At 33.9% G+C, this 23210-nt stretch overlaps 1 protein-coding gene across 1 annotated transcript; it reads left to right on the top strand.

Annotated features, from left to right (window-relative positions):
• Positions 1–10565: 10565 nt before the first annotated feature.
• LOC110704698 lies at positions 10566–12840 on the top strand. Its single transcript, XM_021882513.1, has 2 exons — positions 10566–11294; positions 12044–12840. The coding sequence occupies exons 1-2, from the start codon at positions 10879–10881 to the stop codon at positions 12045–12047; spliced, it is 420 nt and encodes a 139-aa protein (XP_021738205.1). The 5' UTR covers positions 10566–10878; the 3' UTR covers positions 12048–12840.
• The last annotated feature ends 10370 nt before the right edge of the window (positions 12841–23210 follow it).

Raw genomic sequence — 23210 nt, 5'->3', positions numbered from 1 at the left:
GCAATCTGGGTTTGACGAACTTAATACCCAGCTTGGAGAGGGCGCGGAGCCTATTCGGAGAGCCCTCTCCCTTGCCCTTTTTCTTCTTTTTGGTAGAAGACTATAAATAGTCTTTAGCTTGAGTTTTTGAGGCATTCACTATTCCATTTGTAAAAAAAAAAAAAAAAACATTTGTAGAGAGAGAATATCCATGTCTTCTAGAGAGAGAAAACACTAGTCTTCAAGAATCAATCTTTGTAATCAAATATTCAAGCTTTCTTCTAGATTGTTGCTACTACTTTGATGATTTGGTAATGTTTCATCTTTATAATATCAATCTTTACTTTTGTTTCTCTAGTTTTTGATTTTCTTTGTTTTATTGTTCTTACTTGAGTTTTCTTTCATAAATATCCAAGCTTTATTAGTTTCTTTGATTTCCTTTCAAGTTAGAATCATGTTAGGTTATGTTGATATTGAATATATGCTTATGTTAGTTGTTATGGCTATTCCCTTCCTTCTAGCTTAGGTTTTTAGCTAGGGAAGGGGGTGAAAATCATGAGTATGTGATTATCTATTGATTATTGATTGGGATTTATTCTTGAGTTGATGATTTGAGCTAAAATATTCTTGGAGTTAGTGTGTGCACCTCTAATCCCAAGAGTCTAGCCCTTGATTGAATGCATGAGAATGATTTAATCTAGGTGTGAATGATTTCATCCACTTGCTTGAGTAGTTGCATGAGAATGAACTATCTTAGGTAGGGTTTAAACTCCTAGAATTGGTTCCTTATTGGTTTTCATTGGTATTCCTTGTTCATGATTGAATCCCCCTGTCCCTAGTGCTTTTGTCATTGTTATCTCTCTAATCTTGTCCATTTATTTGCATTTAAGAGTGTTTAATCTATTTCAAGTTTATTCTAGGCTCAAAAGTAGTTGGTTTGTCCCTAGGATTCTTCAAACACAAATCTCAATACCCTTTTTTTGTTACTAGCAATTTATCCTAGATTTCGTATTAATTGTGCTAAACCCCCGTTTCCTTGGGAATCGACCCTACCTTACCGCTATCTAAAGTAAAATTGATAGAGTTAGGATAGGAGATATAAATTGTAATTTTGATCTAGGATAGTAAACTAACGACCTATTGTCCACCAATCAACATGTAGGAAATGGGACATGTTAGGGGTCCCATGTTGTCATGCCATAGCATGTATCTTCTTTAAGAAGAAGGATGTTGAATCTTTTGTTGATGATTGTTATAAAAAGGATGTATACCTCAGGGTTTATGGTGGGTCTATCCCTCCATGTGAAGGAGAGAGGCATTGGCCTAAAGTATCCTGCAGCTTAGACCCCCCTGCCATCAAAATTGGTCCTGGCAGACCTAGAAAAAATAGGATCAAAGATCCTTATGAGAACCCAAAGAAGCCAAGCTCTTTGTCAAGAACAGGACTGGAAATGACATGTAGTCTCTGCAAGGTTAGAGGCCACAATAAGAGGAGATGTCCTGACAAAGACAACTATGTTCACTTAGAGCTAGCAGCAAAGAGAAGAAGAGGAAGACCTAGGAAAGATGGGTCTACAGCAACATCTTCTGAGCAGCAAGTAATTGACCCCACAGCACAGCCAACTCAATTAGGCAGGGGTGGAAGGGTAATTTATAGTGGTAGGGGTGCTAGAGGTAGTGTTAAAGGTGGTGTTGTCACTCAGCAAGTCCTTTAGTTAGGGGAACCAGAGGAGGAAGGGGGAGAGGCAGAGGAGGGGTTGGTGTGCTCTTCAGTGCTGATGGTACCCCAGTGCTACAAGTAAGCTCTTTTCATGTGTTTTGTGCTTAATTTGTTCTTTGATAACTGTTAACTTCATTTTTAAAATTTCTGTTTCAGGCCCCCTTCACAAGGAGTAGAGTAAGGCATCAAGAGCAACACATATCCACACAGTCAAGCCAAACCTCTACAGTGCATCAACAACATCCATAAAAATTTGGGTTCATATTCTGTAATTTTGAGACACTATGATTAGCACTAAGTATTTTGAACAATGATTTAGTATATTGCTTTGTCTTTTGAATAATTTATCATGTGTAAGCTAAGTCTTTTGAACAATCCTTCTGTATGTCAACCCATATGCAATTACTACTGTATCATTATCAGCTTTCACATTTATATAGACAAGGCTTATGTTATCAAATTAGTTCTATTGCATTTCATTATTCAAGTACTATTGCAACTGCATAAAAACTACAAATACAATACCAAAAGATGACAAAGACTACAAAACAAGACTACAACAAAGAAAATCCAAGACTACAACTCTTAAATTACACTACAAATCTTAAATTGCAACCCACCTACGATTTGAGATAACACAAGACTACAACAAAGAAAATCCAAGAAAAAACCAAAGTCATGGATAAATTCTACTCATTCCTCGAACACTTCATCATCTCTACCCGCATCGCATACACTTCGTTCTTTATTTCTTGAACATCCTCTTTTAGGTTATCTTTCTTCAACTGTAATCTCTTGATTTTATCATCCCTGCACTGTTGCTCATACTCTAACTCGCAAATTCTTGTTTCCTTCTCCAAAACATGATATTGAAGATCTTCCATGGGGTTGCTCTGATTAATCCACCTGAACATCTCACATTGAGTGTCCTACAACAATACAATATCCAATTACAAACCTATCACACTCAAATTAATCAACATTGATAAAATTCATAGCAATTTATAATTGATAACAAATCGGCCATAAGGGACAGCCGTAAAACTTCATCCCAATGTTAGGACCCTGTTTTACAGATCTCACCACCGCATAATTTCCACAACTGCAACAAATTTTCTGGTTTTCCTCCCTTGCAAAGCTTGACGAAGAACCACTAGATGATTGCCTCTTGCCAACCATTTAATAGAGGTTTTAGTGGACCTTTCAAAAAAAAAAGTGTATGGAGTGGAGAAAAATACGAAGAACAAGGAAGCCTGGAAGGTGTTAATGGCGAAATGCGAAGAACAGATTAAAAGGGATAAATAAAAGAAGCAAAAAGGGGAAGAGGAAGACACGTCACCAGTCCACAACCTGCTATAACCGGTTACAATTTTTTTTTACCTGATTAAAGCAGAGTAGCACTAAAGGTGGTATTATTCAGGGATAATCAAAAGGTGGACTTGTTTTTAGTGGAAGGGACAAAGGTCGTATTGTTTAAAGAAATTTTTCCAAAAAAAAAGCTTTACATTAGCAGCTTCTCACGACAAAAACCAACAAGCTGCACCTAGTTATCCCTTCCCCCCCCAGAGGACAACCTACTGCTCCTCCTTGAAGAGTAATGGAAACTCATCAAAGTAAGCAGTCATATCCTTGTTGAGCCAAGCATGAAGATCTCGGTCGTCATTGTACATGAGATCATTAAGAACCCACTCATTAACGGAGGCCCTAGGCCCATGAAAGGGTTGGAGGTTGGCCAAGTGATGAGTGCGCCACCACAGCCTTCACTTCTTGCAGACCTGCTTAACATTCGCCCGACTCAGCCAGTTGACCTTCGAGACAATGTGGATGCAAAGGAGGTTGAGGTTGCTGAAGATGGGGTGAGCATTTGATAAAGCGTCCATACCTAGGCCAAGTAATGGAGTTAGTCAAGGTTAATTTCATTTTCAAAAACCCCCCTATTTCACCAAAACCCCTAGACAATTCTCCCAATTTAATTTCACAACAAAAATTCAAACATAATATAGCACATGAAGAAAAAATAAGCAAAACCAAAAAAAAAAAAAAAAAAATCGCAAGAAAAAAAAACCCCATATTTCAGTACCCTCAAACCCATTAATGGCGAATTGAGGAAGAACAAGACAAAAAATAGGAATATACCTTCAGCAAAATTCAGTTTTTGTACTTTGTCGTGCTTAGATTCTCTACCACAATCCCACATTAATGGCGAAGGCGATTCTTGAAGAGGAAGGAAGAGGTTGTTTTCTTTTTGAAAGAACTCTGTTTTTTTCTGAAAAGTGAAATGGCGGGGAAGGGGGAAGGAAAATAAAAAGCCATTAACCTTTCCAATTCTCGCGCCAATGTCAGAAGGAAATGATGGCATTTTGATTTTCGATGCACGGCTCAGCTTTTCTTTTTTTTCTCTTTTTTTTAAAGAAAAGCTTGAAAATGAGGTAACCTTTCCAATTCTTGGATAATACTTGTATGAGATGAACTTAAGTTTAATGGATTTGTACCTATATTCCTTTCAGTTTGGAATGTGTAATAAGGGTTCTGGAATAATAGATTTTCTTATCTAAATTAACAGGATTTGGATATTTTTATTTTCAGTTTGTTGAATACTTAATTTTCAGTTTGTTGAATACTCAATTATAATTGTATACTTTATACGTTAAGTGTACTTGTAAGTTAAGTATACTTTATAGTAATTATAATTTTAGGTATGGGATAATTGCATAATGTGCTAATTCAAACAACTTAACTTAATTTCATTATAATACATCTTGTTCAAAAGCTTCAAGTTCAAAAGCCCCATACTAAGGGGACTTTCTATTACAAAGGTCATATCCTTGGGGCTTCCTACAAAAGGCGATTACATTCACTATCTACCCTAGACCCTTAATACTTGATTTTGTTCACACACATTAGCGTTCCTCATGGCCTATTTGTCAATGAAGCAAAAAATCATCCCAATTCCTCATGGCCACACCCCGAACTTTGTGAATTGGAGTAACCTTTTTGTTCTCATGAATCATGAGGATTTTGCTTATCCTGACATTAACCTCCTCACTCCAAGCTCGAAATAGCCCGTCCAGATAATCATCCAGCATGACTAACACCTTCAATTCTTCTTCACTTCACGTGTTCGCGGCTCTCGGAGATAGACTAGCTTCTTACGAACATCCATGTTGCACTCAAGTTCCTACAAATTTAATCAAAGTAGAAATACATTTTAACTACATTTAAACAAAATTAACAACTCCATTTTAACTAAATTTTAACAAAATTAACAACTATACTTTAAGGAATTTAACAACTTAATTTTAACAGAATATTACGAAATTAAGAACTAAAATTTAACGAAATTAAGAACTAAAATTTAGCGAAATTAACAACTAAAATTTGTCGAGATTAACAACTTAATTTTAACAAATTTAACAACTTAATTTTAACGAATTTAACAACTTAATTTTAACAGAATATTACGAAATTAAGAACTAAAATTTAGCATAATTAACAACTAAAATTTAACAAAATTATCGACTAAAAAATTTAACGAAATTAACATTAAATGACATAAAATTTTAACTTAATTTAACGAGATTAACAACTTAATTTTAACGAATTTAACAACTTAATTTTAACAGAATATTATGAAAATTAAGAACTAAAATTAACGAAATTAAGAACTAAAATTTAGCGTAATTAACAACTAAAATTTAACGAAATTAACAACTACATTTTAACTAAATTAATATAAAATGACGTGAAATTTTAACTTAATTTAACGGAAGCAAAAAAAAGTCGAACATGGCCACGAACAAACAAGATAGCCCTATTCACAATCCCAGCCAAATATGGGATTGTTAGTACAATCAACGATGCCGCGAGCATTCCTGATAGTAATATCATCCGGGTGACAGTCTACCCTCCTAGCATAGTCATAGTAAATTTTCAGGAATGTTTCATTAATCTTAAGCTCATACTCGAGCCCGGGATCGTCGTCGTTTAAGCTGCAAACCCTGAACGAGATCTTTGGAAAGAATCCTCCAGGTTTTAGACGAGTAAACCTTGCTTGCTTAGCAATAGGCCCTCGCTTAGTAACAGGCCCTGGCTTAGTAGTAGGAGGTGCCATGACAACCACAACATCAAGTTCATCATCTTCTATTTGAATGGGGTCGTCTCCTGGAATGTCAATCACTTGCTGAATAGAAACACCTTCAGAAGTAACGTCCTTATTTTCTTCAACAGCAACGACGTCCTTGTTTTCTTCAGCAGCAACAACGTTCTTGTTTTCTTCAGCTGCAACATCCTTTTCCTCAGGATCAACTTTCTGGGTCTCCTCACAAATAGCATCCTTCTCGGCCGAAGGTAAATTAACCTTGGGTACATGAGCAACAACTCCTCTTGGTTTCGTTAGGTCAAGTACAAGATCTTCAATGACCGAAGGAACATATCGATGAGACTACACTCCAGGGCGGCTTTTCTTCCGCCGACACTCAAGCCAACTGCATACTAATTGGCTGTGACGGCCAATAGCCTTCCTTTTCCTACGTGGTGTTGGAAGGGATCGGACCACCATCGGGGTTAAGATTTTAAGGGGTGGAGGAACTCATTTGGATTGAATATCTCTGTGTGGATGATATTGGTGAATAAGTTATTTGTCAAGTCTGTTTATAATATCAGACCTTTGCATAGGAATACAGTCTTTATGGGTGTGATATTAGTTATGATTTTAATTTCTCTTTTTTTCCCAAATAAAATAATATTTCCATATCATGCAAGGAAAACTATTTCCAAATAAAATAACATTTGTCATAGAAAAGGGAAAACTATTTCCACATAAAATAACATTTATCATAGAAAAGGGAAAACTTGTATGTTTCCTTTCCGTTTGCAATGATATTAGAACAATACCAACTGTATAAAAATAAAGGGTAACATTTTATAATTAATTTTTTATATACTTATTTGTTTTTTAGTAATTTTATATATTTATGTGTACAACTATGTAAAACATTTTAAATTATTCCAGTATTTTTAATATTTTTTTTTATTTTTTTGTAAAAGTACTCCAATATTTTCAATTTGTGTATATATAAGCAGTCAAATTTTATCTATACGCAATAATTATAATTGTAATTATACTTTTTTAAAAGATATTTTTTTTATTTGAAATAGTTTTATAGAAGATAATTACAAATTATCGGATTTTAGATTTAGATTTAACTAATAAAGGAAAATTATTGCAAAAATTAAAAATAAAAATAATATTATTTTTTTGTACTAAAGGACGTCAGCATAAAACTTCAGCAGCAAATTATATATTTAGTTGTTGGTGTTAGATCAATCAACTAGCTATTACCCATAAGCTATTACCCATAGGACAAAAGTAACTTCTAAGCAAACAAAAGTTTATTAGAAAAGGGAAACAAGATTCTAAAAAATGTTCACCCGTTACAACAAAAAAAAAGAAAAAAAAGGTAAGGGGGGTTCCAAGGGTGCGGTAAAAGGGGGAGCAACACTAGAAGATTCAATCCCATTGAATTGAATATAGTGTTGTAGTAAAAGACAAATTGAAAATCAAACCCTCGAAACCCTAAACCCTTCAAACCCTAATCTCTCCAAAACCCCAAACCCTTAAATATGATCACACTCATTTGGATTATTAAATTCTTATTCAACTCTAATAATGTAACAATTTTTTGCAATTATAATCCGCATTATATTCTAAATTTTACATTTTAATAATTGACATTATTTCTTATAAATCATAATTTGCTAGTTGATTGAATTCTTCTATGTAGTTGATTGAAGTAACGATGTTCATGTATTGTTCCTCTTTCTAGTTAATCATCGAAGTTCAATTATTCCATCTACTGTTCTTCTCTAGTTGATTGTATTGTTCATCTCCTACTTGATCGAAGCACGTTCCTTTGTTAGATTTATTGTTCTTCTACATAATTAATCGATGTAACATTGTTGCATTTATTGTTCTTCTACCTAGTTGATCGAAGTAACGTTGTTCCATTTCGTGTTCTTCTAGTTGATCATGTTGTTCATCCTACTTCATCGAAGTAACGTTGTTAGATTTATTGTTCTTCTATATCTCGCTTTGATCAAAGTAACCTCAAACCATTTATTGTTCTTATAGTTGATCGAAGTAACGATGTTCCACAAATTGCTCTTCTAGTTGATTCTATTGTCCAAGTTGATCGAAGTAACGATGTTAGACAATTGTTGAATCCCTCCGAGTTGATCGAAGCAACGTTGTTAGATTACTTTCCCTCGTAGTTGATCGAAGTAACGTTGTTAGATTTATCTAATCTAGTAGATCGAAATAAACTTTTAATTTTTTCAAAATAAACTTTGATATCTATTCTTAATTAATTTGTTAATTTTTTTTAAAGAAGTTAATTTCTTAATTAATGGAATGATATTCAGGATTCATATTTTTTTTCCTCAATTCTTGAAAAAAGGTTACGCAATATTTTATTTATTACTTTTTAATAAATATTTCTTGTCCAATTAATAAAATTATTAATAAAATATTATGTGGTAATTTTTCACAAAAAAGCCACCTCCTTACAACCAAAATACTCTATACGTTCATGCCGAAAACAATCACACAATGGCATCAAAAAGTTGCAAAAACAAATCAATTTATCTTCAGCTTCGTAACCGGCAGCTACAAACATCAAACCAGCGAATTTGTTACCACCCACGATACCTAATTATATACTTTTCTCAAGTGAAATCTGAAGTTGTCTCAGAGATGGAGTTCAACCACACTCAATACTTTTACAGCCACCAATATTTAAGAGAGTTCAACCAACTCCCTGTGGACGAGTTACACTCAGAACTGTGCTCCAATCCGGAAAATGGGTCTACCTACGGCAACCCTTTCCAAGTGATGTGTAATTTAACTACCCGAGAAGTAAAACCGACATACATGCCCTTGATTGATGATGCTGCTGCCTATTTTCCTAGGGGTGCCATAGTGTTCATGAAATGGTTTTACAGACGTGCTTGCCCTTCAACACATCACTACATTCCCAAGGAATTGATTCCTATATTTGATCTGAAAGCATTCGTCGATCTAGACCAAACACCGACATTCGCACTCCCCAATACTACTCGTGAAATTGTACTTGGAGAAAATAAGGTTAGGGTCCATGTGATGCCGTGATGGAGGCTCACACTCCATTCTCAGCACTTTCAATCACGGTGCACTCCGATGTAACTTGTATCAGTGGTACGAGGTACTTCACGGTGGGTATTAAGGCCAACACAAATGACATCTTTAATAATAATTTGAAATTTAACAAAGGGAGGTTAGTGGTTGTTTGGAACGCACGGAGTATCCACTGGTCGTCCTTTAACGAATACTTTAAGGAGCTCCACGATAGGTACTCACCGATGCTAGTGATAATCACAAAGGCCAGGGTCAGCAGGCCACTGTTGAATTTCGTACAAAGAAAAATGGTTGGTAATTATCGGATTGAAGCAATTGGGCCTAGCTCCGGTCTCGGATGGGTGCTACTAGTTTGGGGCTTGAAGGTCGAACCATACATCACAAGCCGGCAAGATACCATATACGGTTATCTTACTACAGTCACTTGTATTGTAAGTTATCCTTAATGACATTAGTAAATTTATATAATTAAACCTAATATTAGTATTATTTTTTTATCCTTTATTATTATTACTAAAGTTAATTTGCTTAATGTATTGGCAAACAAAATTCACATTGGATATGGTTCCTGAAATTGTTCCGGAAAGTAAGTACGTGTTCGAACCCTTAGAGAGTGAGGAAGACGAAGACGAAGCCGAAAACGAATCTTACAGACAAAACGCTTAATCAAATTAAATTATAGTGTTACGATTAATATCAATTACTATTGTGTCTAATTTATGTTAATGAATTTCTTTCATATCGTATTAGTAAAATTATATCAAGTTAGTAAATTTATATCATGTCAAAATTGTGTTAATAAATTGACTTAAGAAGTGACTACTTCATTATTGTACTATGCCATTGTTGCTTTCTTTCATTACCCTTGCCTTGTAGGTAGAGGTCTTTCATTAGTAGGGGTCTGATCAGTGTTGTACTATGTAGTACTACCTTTTATCTTTGTATCAAAACTATCTTCAACTATTAAGCATTGTAATTTTGTCCTATTCCATTCAATTGCTCCAATAATATTATTTTAAATCTTGAGTATTTTCTTTTTTAAATGTTCATGAATGAAGTTTGGAATAATTAAATAGATTAGATCATCGAATGTCTCAGATAGATTAAACTAAAAATTAAAACAAATTTTATAATCAATATTTCATCAAGTTCGTACATTTTCATTAAGTGATTCTATCAAATAATTCTAAAATCTTACCATTGAATAGAATTAAATCAAATTCGTACATTTTTCTTTAAGTAATTCTATCAAATAATTGGAAAAATCAAGTAATTCTATCAAATAATTCTATCAAGTACTTAGCTTGAGTTGGCTTCGATTTTGGTTCACTTTTGTTTTTTACAAAAAAATAATCAACCATTTTGTAGGGTATATGTTTAAGTTCCATTAATTATAGCCGTTGATTGATCAAAATTATAGCCATTGATTTACCAATGTGACAATTGCATTACCAACACTACAGATACGATTTTCAAATGGGCGGGTGAGATATTTGAAAGTATGAGTGTAGTAAAAGGACACCATGGTAATTCATGAGTGTGGTAAAAGTACAGATACGCCAATGCACTTTAATTCACTTTATACTTCATAAGCCACACTTCCTCAAATGCAAATATTTTTGACAATGACAATACATTGCCAAAGTTCATGGAAAATAATCATAATATTTGGACTGATGTAATATTTGGCAGTAGAATGGTAATAAAATATTGGAGGACATACTATTTGCCGTGTTGAACACAACTCAACTTATCAACTTGTGGTACTATTTGGACTGATGTAGTCAATTAGTAATTTGACAATGAGCAGTAAACCATCAGAAAGTTGGCTTACTAGCTTCTTTTGTCGTGATATGTTTCGCCCCTATGAACTTACCCTCTTTTCTCTTTTCTTCCCCAGAGTACTATCTTCATTCCCACCATAGAACCTAACCAAGAAGTGTCTTACCCTCCTGGGTTCTTCGCGGCTACGGCGACTGAGAACGCAAAACACTATATCAAGTACAACATGAACCCTGAACAAGAAATGAACTTCAACGACTTTGTCTATTTTCATAGCCAAAATGGAAAATTGGCCTTGCATGTCGTTGAATATAATATTCTGATGAAAATTGTCGCCAACCCTAAAGAAGAGCAACACCGCATGGACAAATTAATGATGGTCAATGAGGCTAGTGAGATTTATCCAGCTTACTTACCCAATATTGTTGATGTCGTTGGTAAGCCGGAGGTGCAAGCTGCCATTCGTGAGCTGGAAATGGATGATTATGTCGAGTACGAGGGTACAACCAAAATCATTCCGAAATTGATGGTGGAGAAGATAGACTTGAAGCCAATAATACCAACAAGTGGCCATATATACTCCCTTGGAGTGGCTGGCTTCAGCACGGAATTCGGCAGCTACACGGATCATATTCTGTTCTTGTAAGTAAAATACGTACCCTCGTATAATTATTATAGCGTAATTTTGCTGATAATTGTTGGCTTGTCATGTTAGCTGCAATTTGAGCTAATTTAATCTTTTCTTGTTGAGAGACCTAAATTTAAGTTATGTTAATTGATGAAAATTTTTGTTCTATTATCGATTATTGGAATTTTTGAACTAAATATAACAATTTGTCTTTGAATTAGAAGTAATTGAGTATCACATATAGTAATTATGTCTGATATTATGTTCGGATGGTAGTTTAACCTTGGAAGTTGACTAATTTAGCCAATTGTAGTGGGGTTGCTTGATTAATTCCATTGTTGGTTGAGTAATTTTTCAATGAAATAGAGTGCATACAAGTGATGATTAAATAAATTAATTTCTGAAAACAGGATTGCTTAATTATGAAAAATCAATCACGATGATTTTTAATTGTGATAACTCATGATAATTTATAAGTTAAGTTAAATGTTAAGTTAATGATGATAATTTTTAAGTGAAGTTAATCATGATAATTGTTAAGTTAATCATAATAATTTTAAAGTTTTAAAGTTAAGTTAATCATGGTAATTTTAAAGTTATCATGACTCGTGATTGTGATAAATCATGATAAGTGGCCCAATTATCCGATAATTTTTGATAAAATAACTTTAGACCTTGATCACATGATTTTCTATGTTTAACAAAATTGCCAGTTAAGGGACCACAACATAATTTGCTCATAGTTTGCTAAACATCTGTTTAGGTGAGGTCTCCTATCACGGAGATCAATTATTCCGTGTTTAGGGACCAGTTCATCGAAGACGACCTGACAAGCCATTACCAAGCTGTCAAACTTCATCCGGAGCTAGAGCTAACAAGAAAAAACTGGACATTGGAGCTACTGTTGTGCTTTGGAATGGCCGTAGGATCACCTGACCTTATTTTGTCGACCACTTAGAAGAAATTGTTGCAACCCATAACCTAATTCTGATGATAGTGACAGAGGTGGGGACAACATCCACGAATTGCGAAAGGATTCTAGCAAAACTAGGCACAACTATGTCCTGGCGATTTGACGCGGGTGGAGGTTTGCTTGGAGGGATCGTGGTTTTCTGGGATCCTCATAGGGTGGATTTGACGATGCTCACAGTTAATGCATTTGAGGTTGAACTCCCTCAATGATGTTTAAAAAATAAAATTATTAGGTTACTTAATTAACTCACTAATCCTTTAATTTGAATGTTCAAAAGAAGTTTCTAGTTACTGTGAAGACTGGTACCAAGTGCATAAAGTACTGCTTGTTAATGGTGAAGGATGTTGTGTCCAGTTAGAATATCTGTATTGCTACTCGTATTAATATATGTAAAATAACGTGTAATAGGAGACTCATGGGATTGTAGGACTATGGTTTGTGTTGTTTAAACTTGATCGGTTTGTGTTGTATAAACTTGATCGTATCTTGAATTTGAAGCGTACTATGTTATGTATTAATGTGTTATGTATTAGGACCTAATTGAAGACTCCACCTTGATGTAATGATATTTTTAATTTTATGATGGAAGTCAAACCAAATGTCTAACACAGGTACCATTTTTATTTGGGCTGCAAGAAGTTCAATATGACGCAATTTAAAGAAGCAGGTGCTTGTTGCTTTCAAATCCTGTGGATATCTTAACAACTTCGAGACCTTGGTTTGCACTTTACAGGCATACCTATTAGGTGTGCATCACTCTCGCACTAAAAATATTGATGTTCGACATCATTTTATTCGAGATCATGTAGAGAATGGTGACGTATCTATTTCTTTTATTTCTACTAATTATAAACTTGCTAATATTTTTACTAAGCCTTTAAGAGAAGATAGATTTAATTTTATTCGGCTTGAATTGGGAATCTTGAACAAGGAAGCATCTTTGTAGGGGGAGCTAAGGTAAGTGTTTTATAGCTTTAATATTTGCTATATGTGAAACTGCAACTTATTTCAAGACCTTAACCTGCATGTCAAAGCCTTGAAATAAAACTGTCGTATATTAAATATTTTGGAACTTAAATATTTTGTGGTTATCCTTGTGGATAAACATTAAATATTTGTTATCACTAGCGTTGGAGCGCGCGCGATGCGCGCTCCCCCTCGACGGCTTTTTCGGCTCCTGTTCGAATTCAACGTGGTCCTAGAGGGCCAGCGTGGAATGTGGAATTGCTCGGTGCTAATATTAGTGAGACTCATGGTCTATTCATGTATTCTGGTTGGGAGAACTTTGAAGCTGACAATCATGTTGAGCATGGTGATATTCTGAGTGTGCGTTATGTTGGTCAGGAAGTTTTCCATATTCAAGTGTTAACTGTTGTTGATGATGATGATGATGCTGATAACTAAGAAATCAATTGTTTCACATATGATGTGGTTAAAGTCAAGGTTACTTGTTTCTAAATATTATCAGAATCATTATAATAAAACATAAGTGCTTGATGCTTTCTCTTTGTTTACTGCCTAACTACTTTAATTTAAACTTCAAGTGATAATAATGGACTTCAATGATGTGCTTGAAGTCAAGGTTTCTTGTTTCTAGACATTATCAGAATCATTGTAATAAAACATAAGTGCTTGATGCTTTCTCTTTGTTTACTGCCTAACTGCTTTAATTTAAATTTCAAGTGATAATAATGGACTTGGTTTGGTCATAAGTTAGTGAGTTCGAGATGTGAATCACTCTCGTAATAAGCATATTAGTGTTCGACATCATTTTATTCGAGATCATGTAGAAAATGATGACGTATCTATTTCTTTTATTTCTACTATTTTCAACTTGCTGATATTTTTACTAAGCCTTTAAGTGAAGATAGATTTAATTTTATTCGGCTTGAGTTGGGAATGTTGAACAAGGAAGCATCTTCGTAGGGGGAGCTAAGGTAAGTGTTTTATAGCTTTAATATTTGCTGTATGTGAAACTGCAACTTATTTCAAGACCTTGACCTGCATGTCAAAGCCTTGAGATAAAACTGTTGTATATTAATTCTTTTGGAACATAAATATTTGGTGGTTATCCGTGTGGATAAACATTAAATATTTTTTATATTCTTGTAATACTCTTTCACAACTGTTATTTATTTATGTTTTTTTTTAAAAAAAAGTTATCTTTTTCAAAATGCCTTGATTTTATCTACCTTCCCTCATTTAATGACTGGCACGCAACCGTCATACCCCCTCCTTGAAACCTGCATCACGTTACTTCACCTCTACCCTTTTCACCTTCCCACATCTTTTCACTTTCTCTCTCTCCTCTTTCTCTCTCTTACTCTCATCTGTCACTTTTTCTTCATCTCTCCTCCAAAATTTCTGAATTTTTCTCTCTCTAAACTCATCTTTCTCACTTTCTTGGAAATTTATTTCCTTCCTTCAACAACGGCACCTAAAAGAAAATCGATTGCTTCAAAGCCTTCATCCTCCAAACAAGCTCGAACTCGTGCTTCATCCAAACAAAAGGTACCTCAAGTTTCTTATTCTAGCCTTCGGATTCTCTCGTCCCGGAACCCCCTGTTCCTGAGCCTAATCCTAAAGTCGAGGTACATTCATCTATTCCCTCCTCTTGGTTTAGAAATAATCAAACTCATGGAAAATGGAAGGATGCTTTCCATTCCCGTAAACTTTGTTTTTTTTAGAAGATGGATATCGATTTGATCAATTCTGCTTCCCTAAATTGCTTTACGCTTTTCCTCAATCTTCCATATTTAAAATGTCATCTCTTTCGGATATAGCTTATCCCCGTATTACTCGTTTGTTTTATATCAATATGGTTGTCAAGAAAAATCGAGGGGAGATTACCCTTGAAACATCAGTCAAAGGGAAAGAAATTTCTCTCACTGTCTCTACTTTGGCTCACATTCTAAATACATCTCCTGATTTTTCTAGGGATTCTTATCCTTCTCGCCTAGATTGCATTTCTAAGGCCCGGGAACAATTTTTGTTCGATGACCTTCCAAAATCCAAGCAATTGACCCATTCCTCTTTGAAGCTTGAACCAAAAATAATTTTTACTTATCTTGTTCGTTGCATCGTTCCCCATACAAATTCCAGGGAACTTCTCACTGATTAGACTCTTGAATTAATTTTTCTGCTTCTAAATGGCTATGACATTAATCTTCCTTATATCATTTTGAACTACATGGTTCATTGTGTTTCTTCCTCCAGGCCAATTCCTCTTCCATACGTCAATCTTCTGCCAAAAATTTTTGAGTACTTTGATATTTCTCTGGAAAATGAGGAAATTGAAAGAAACATGACTCCAAAGATTGGTATAGAGTCTTTTAATAAACTTGGGATCTTTTGTCTTCCTGACGGAGCTTGGAAGCTTCGTTCTGAATTATCTTCAGACGATCTTTCTGCTCTGCCATCCTCTGTGGCCAAAGGAAAAGGCCCTGCTGACCCCTCTACTTCCTCTTCCCGCCTTAGATCTTGTAATTTAGGTTTATTGTAGATCTAGTTAATTTTGTATGGAATTGTAATTTTAGTTTATAAAATTTATCATAAAATTGTGTACTTATATATATCTTATATATTTCTTTTATTTTCGTTAGTTAATTATCGTTTTTTTTTAAAAAAAATTTATGAAATTCTGATTAATATGTAAATCTATTGGTTTTGATTTTTTTTGTGTGGTATTTTTTGATTATGTTGTGTTAATTTCGTATTTTTGGGGCTAATTTTCAGTTTTTTGGGGTTGATTTTCCTATTTTTTTGGGTTAATTTTGGTTTTGACAGAATTTTTGGAATGGTGGTGGTGTGTGGTGGTGTCGGTGGTGGTGGGGTAGGGTAGGGGCTGGTGTGAGTTTGGTGCAGGGTGGTTTCAGTTTGGTGTGGGTGGGGTTTTGGTAGGGTAGTTTTGGTTTGGTGTGGGTGGGGTTTTGGTAGGGGTGGCTTTAGGTGGTGGTAGCTCCTGTTTTGGGTGGCTGTTGTTGGGGTGGTGCAGGGTGGTAGCCCCTGTTTTCGGTTTGGTGTAGGTGGGGGTTAGGTACGGTGATGGTGGATCTGTTTGGTTGGGGCTGTTAGAGGTGGTGCAGGGTTTTTTTTTTTTTTTTTTTTTTGCAACTTCCGACGGAATTTCCGTCGGAAATTTCCGGCGGACTTGTATTCCGTCGGAAATTTCCGACGGATTTTCCGGTGGCCGGAAAACCTCTTCCAATGGAACAATTCCGACGGAATTTCTGACGGATATGGCTGTTTTTCCTACAAAGGGTTTTCCGAGAACACGTTCCGACGGAAATTCCGTCGGAATAGTGTTTTCCGACGGAATTTAGGGTGTTTCCGACGAAATTTTTCCGTCGAAAATGGCCTGTTTTCTTGTATTGCTTGATGCTTTGGAATTCAGTCTTGATGAACTCCGTCGTGATACCATGACTCAGTTCCAAGACCTTGAAACCAAACTTGATGAAACACATGAACTTCTGGCAATTGTTAATGCCAAAATTAATCAGATGTTCTATCTCAATTCCCTTACCTTCACAGCAACTGGTAGCATCATGCCTTTACATGAGGATGCTGCTGAACATGCTCGTGAAAAGTCTGCCAATGTTCTTTTCAATTGTGAGAGAAATGTAAGGAACCGGCCTATTCTTCGACCTTTGAGAACCGAGCCATCTATCCTTACTATTGAAGAGTTTGGGGTTGTGAAGAAGTATAGGCATGCGGAAGAGCAGAGGAGGCTTGATGAGATGAGGAAGGACAAGATCCTGAGAGAGACTCATGGATGATGGGCAGAGAAAGCTAGGGATGATGTTCGCTACAAGCGATCTAATGTTTGATGTCAAGGCCTTGAAGTTATTTTCAAACTGTTTTAGTCTACTCTTTGAACTATTTTTTTTTTCTGTTGGTCTGTATTAAAACTTATTTTTAATCTTTGTTCCAAACATTTTTTTTCTTCCCTTGTTAAAAAGGGGGAGAAAAAGACTAGTATATTTTAATGCTGGATGTTTGGTTATTTTGCTGCATATTTATTCATTCTTTAATTGTGGTTTTGACTTCCATCAAAGGGGAGATTGAAGACTCCACCTTGATGATTATGATATTTTTATTTAACTTTATGATGGAAGTCAAACCAAATGTGACACAGGTATCATGTTAAATTAGGCTGCACGAATTGGTATATTTAATTAAGCCCACCATGCGTATGTCAAAGTGCAGATTTAATATTTGAAGTCCATTATTATTTTGGCAGGATTATTTAAGCCCACTTTGATTGCTTGTTTATCTAATATATAATGTTATAATTTTCTAAAGTTGCAATGTTTATCTGAATATATTGGATTTGTGAAGTTAATGTTTATCTTAAAGTTTAAACATTTATCTTTCACTAACAAAATCTGTTTTGCAGATTACTAATGATAAGGGATAATGATGATTTGAATATCTGAATTTAACAAGTTTGTTGCATGTTTATCTTATCCTAATAGCTTTATCTTCAGATTCAAATTTGTTTTTCAGTTCTCTTAAAATAAGGCTGGAATCTTTGCTGCCTTTGAACATTAGTTTTGAAGCCTAACAACTAGTGAACGTTGAAGAATTCAAACAACCCTCGAAAGTAGCTCATACCTGTCTAAACAGATTCTTCTGCTTATGAAAAGAACGTTCGATTTCAGGATCGAATGGAATGTAACCTGATCTAGAACACCTGGGCATAAACACAGAACTAAACAAAAAAATATGAGAAACTGTCTCAAAGAACTTGCGTTCTCTGAGACGAAAGGGAATAATCTAGACTACAAAAACAATTAGAAATAAAAATAAAATTGTTTCCCCGGCAACGGCGCCAAATTTTGACAGGCTAAAGTCGTATCACCTAACCAAAAGAATTACCTAAGTCCTGTAGCTAAAGTAGATAGGGAAGTAGGGTCGAATCCACAGGGAAACAAGTCTTTCTATTTCTAATTAATTAAAATAATCTAAATTATCAAGTAACCGAATTGTTTTTAACGAGAATTAAACTAATAATTAAACTAAATCAAGTTGAATAAGGGAGGAAAACAATATAAAAGGCATAGGGTATAGGTTCACCAATAAATAATATTCTAGGGTAAAAACATAACAATCAATTATCAATGCATAAATTAATCAGATATTAAAGGGCTTTCGCTAGGTATTACAATCGCAGAATTAGTCTACCGATATTAAATCGCATCTCTCAAATCTTGACTTAACCATTTATAAATTAACCTTCCTAGTAAAACTAAGCTTAAACATCAATTCTCATCTCTCGAATCTTGAATTAATATTGCATAACTCATACAATTAAACCAACGCTAACCTAATTACATAGCACTAAACCAATCAATAGGAAATTAATCTGAAACATTAACAATCAACAATAATATATTACCCCTTCATATTATTTATGGATCCCCATAAACCCTAGTATAAAACTACTCATACATAATTAAATCTAAACTAATCAAAGCAATTAAACAAAGAATATTAAATCAAAGCAATTAAATTACTGAAAATAAAGGGGGAAGAAATCGTTACCAAAGTAAACGGAAAATAATGAATTGCATAAGTCAAAGGTGTAGAGAAAATAAGAGTATTAACCAAAGCTTAAAATTAGAAATCTTGAAATAACTCACTAAAAAAGAAGAAGTAATCATATCTAGCTTAAAAACGTATTTATACTTAAGCACAAAATCCTATTAAAAATAAAACAAATTAAATCGTCAAAACTTCTTCTTAGAAACACGCGCCCGGTCGGGCCCGCCTTTTTGCTGGTGGCTTCTTCACTCGCACCTGGTCGGGCGCGAGACAGGGCGATGGGCGCCTTTCTTCTTTATGCCTCGCCCGACCATGCGCGCCTCAAGGCGAGGGCCTACCCGGTCGGGCGAGCTCTTCTGGCAACCATGTACATCTCAATTGGGCTATTTTCTTGGCCCAATCCGAATTTCCTCTTGGGTCTTGAAACACGGTCCATTGCCTCGAACTCTTCTTCTTCACCAAGCCCTTAATCACCGATTTGATTAATCCAACGCGGTCTTGGGCTACGGAATATGGTCATAATTCTCCAATGCTCGTAATGGCTTATCATAAGTCCGGGAAAATGCTCCAAATCTGCAATTTCCTATAAAACGGTATCAAAACTACGAAAACACTAGAAAACGCATATTAGTAATAAAAGTGGCTCCAAAGAGCCAATAATACTCCTAAATATGACCAAGAGACGGGGATAAATCTCTATATAAAATGAACATATCATATATACATGTAAAACATGTTAAATAACTTTAAAAACATATATATTTACTTTATAAGCATTTTTATTTACTTAATTTAACTTATCATTTACTTTTATGACCATCATGTAGTAGTATCCATCATAATATTTATATTGATATCATAGACTTATAAAGGCAAATGGTTTACTTTATATCTGTTTCTATTTACTTTATAAAATGAATCTTTTACTTCAAGATAATATACCTTTAATTGGAGATTGCTTTGAATTTGCAGGTTTCTTTGGAGTTATCTTCTATGCTGCAGGAGCTTTCTTAGCAGCAGGAGCATCTTTTTTCCCTGCAGGAGCTTTCTTTTCTGCAAGAGGTTCATTTTGAGATTTTTTTGCAACATTTTTCTTTGTAGTTTTCATCATTTTAATCTGCATGCAATTCAAAACAAAAATGAATCATGCTTTCTTGATTTATACTTGATGGTTTTACACTGCCTGATATATATACTTTCAAATCAACTCTTGTTATTATAATAACAGCAACAAATGATTTCTATACATGCAACATTTCGAAAAAAAAAACCAATCCTCATTTCAACCACATCAATTTCTTGATTTTTACACAAGCCATAATAGCTATAGATCGTACAATAATTCATTAACTTTTAATCAATTTAAAGTTACTTTTAGCCAATTTCTATCTACTTGTAAAAATAAACCACTTAAAATTACTCAAAGGAAAGTACTCTAAATTAGCTATAGATCGTACAATAATTCATTAACTTTTATTTTGTTGACTTTTAATTATTTTTATATCAACTTTTATTTGATTTCTTTTAACTATTAGCAACAATTACTCAAAAATTAACTAAAATTACTCGAAATTAGTAGAAATAGAACCAAATTTACTCAAATTTTTACCTATATTCTGTAAAAATATGATATATATTTATACCGAAATTCATAAAAAAAAAAAAAAAAAAACAGATCTAATTTTATGGAAAAATTCGTAAAAATAAATAAATAAATAAATAAAGAAACCTTTGATTCAACTTCTAATTATCTTCTAATCAATTTTAAAATAAATTACAACAAATTTAATCAGAAATTTAAAGTAAATCAAACGAAATTTGAACAAAAACAAACAAAATTCTGAAAATACCTGATATCGAACTTCGAAACACCAAAATTGAACTTCGAACTACTCCGATTCAACTTCTGCTTCTTCAAATTTAACAAATTCAAGCAAAAAACACACAAATAAGTAAGAAATTGCAACAAAATTAGACAAAAGAGTATGAACTTTAAAGTTTCGAAATAATACCTAATTTTCGCCAACTTTTGCTAATTTTCGTGATTTTTGTTTCGAAACTGAAGAAATGTAGATTATACAACTTGAATTGTGCTTATATAGAGTAATTAAGCAGTTGAAAATTGCAGTTATGGTGGTTTTTCAAAGATTTTGAGTAGTTGAAAATAACGGAGGAGAGAGAGAGAGAAGAGAGAGAAAATGGCGCTTGAAATTTTCATGCCTCATTCAATTTGTTTGAATTAATTAGGGCCGTTAGATCGTGCGCCTCTTCTCTTAGATCTGACGGTCCAGATTAGTTCCTAATTCCTATTATAGGATTGATTCTCATTATAACTAGGTCACACACACACACACACACACACGCACACCCACACACACGCGCGCGCGCGCGGCGCACACACACACACATATTTTACATGGAAGATAATTAAGATTGTAATGAATAAATGTAACTAAAGGGCAACATATAACATTATATACTTCCTCCGTTTCATAATGTTTTGTGCAAAGTGATTTTTTGACACTATTAACATGTAAAGAGAATCATTGATATTTTTATCCATAGATAAGAATAAATATAGTCATGTGAGGTCTTGTTTGATTCGTCTTAATGAGTACATTATTAATTTTCATTCGCTATAATTTTTACAAACATGCAATTCTAGATATTAATGATAGAAAATGTGCATTGGGTTGCGTAATGAACAGTAAATGCACAGAACGTTATAAAACGGAGACAATATATGTCCTAAATCAGTACTCCGTAATAATAATTTTGGAATACATGCTAATTGTATGTTGATCTGGGTAATTATTGTTCGATTAAGCTTAATATTTTCACTTGTGTATTCAGTCATTTGATATGGGGCAATAAGGACTATGTATATCATTTCCGTTATTACATTAACTTAATTGGAAACAAAAATGGAAACTTAATTATTACCAAACTATGTGATTGGTATTATTAATTAATGTTTAATTAGAATTTTTCTACTATATCTTTTATGTGTGTAAAAACATTCAGTGTTTTCTTATATATATACTCATATGGGGCCCACCTTATTTTCCTCTTTGGGCGTGTTCTGATTTACTGAACTGAGCTGAATTATTTATGAGAGAAGGAAATTAGGAATTGAATTGAACTGAACTGAAATTAAGCTGAAGATAACAGACCCTTTATCTCTTTCCTCCCAAAAAATTGTCTAGAAATCCGCAAAATTTAAAGCGTAACACTAAATAGAAAACGGAGGAAGTATATATATTGTGGGCAATTGGACATCGCATCTGTATAATAATATTATAATTCAAAATTATTTTTTGAAAAATCCATGCATCGCACAGGATTTGTGCTAGTATATGACATAAAATGAAAGGTGTACACACAATACATTAAAAAAAATATAAATAAATAAACAAATAAAAATAACAATAAAAATAAAAATAAAAAATGCCACTAAAAGCCATAACTTACACTTGCATGAACTTTAAGTGGCCGGCTAAAATTCTTGGTCGAGATACGGAACAATCCTCCTGATGTTTTAAAAGTTAGAACCCATTAATAACATTGATCACAATATATTACTCCCTCCGCCCCTTTTTTCTTTGCTCCATCTTCCTTATTTGTCTGTCTTTATTTCTTTGCCCCATTTTCTTTTATGGTAACTATTTTCTCTCTATTTTTTATGGGGCCCACACATACACTCTCCTACCTTTTTTCCTTTCCTTGTCCCGCATACACAACTCAAAAGGGGCAAAAAATAGATGACGGAGAGAGTACTAATTAAGACAACGCTTCCAACAACTAATATTCCGCAAATTCTTACATGGACTGATGGACCCCAGTCCATGTTAATCACCAATTCACCATGAACCGCCCTGCGCCTTTTTTTTTTTCTTTTTCTTTTCCTTTTTCATTTTCCTCCTTCATTATTTCACTTATTTTTATTTTGTCTATTTTTTTTACGGTACTCTGTTTTTTCCTTCCTTATTCCTCCTCTTTCCTTGCTTTCTCTTTCTTCCTTTTTTTTTTCCAGATTCCTTGTTATTTTTTCCCTATATTTTGAATTTTAGCATTGAATATTTAAATATTCTACAACATTGCATTCTCTATAGTTATTTTGATTAGATCTATATCTTTTTTCCATGGCATCTATTTTTTATTCTAATGTTTCTTCATATCTTCAACGTTTTTGAAAGTGAATATGATGAATTGTTGCTAAATTTTGCTAGTTTTATATTAAATTTGTCTTCAATAACAATTTATGAGTGATTTATTGCATTTTTTTAGAATACACCAAACTTTTAACATTAGATGATACCAATTAAATGAACTATTTAATTAAACCCATACCAATGTACATGTTAATCTGTTTATTGGTATTATTAACAGAGAAGATATACCAACAATAAGTAAA

This window comes from Chenopodium quinoa, unplaced genomic scaffold (genome assembly GCF_001683475.1).
Source record: "Chenopodium quinoa cultivar QQ74 unplaced genomic scaffold, ASM168347v1, whole genome shotgun sequence".
Lineage (NCBI taxonomy): Eukaryota > Viridiplantae > Streptophyta > Magnoliopsida > Caryophyllales > Amaranthaceae > Chenopodium > Chenopodium quinoa.
Note: the sequence above shows the minus strand (reverse complement) of the source record. Positions and strands in the feature narration are given on the sequence as shown.

What these genes read in the sequence shown, in the direction of transcription:
- LOC110704698 (XM_021882513.1), top strand. Translation starts at nt 10,879, where the DNA reads ATGAACCCTGAACAAGAAATGAACTTCAACGACTTTGTCTATTTTCAT.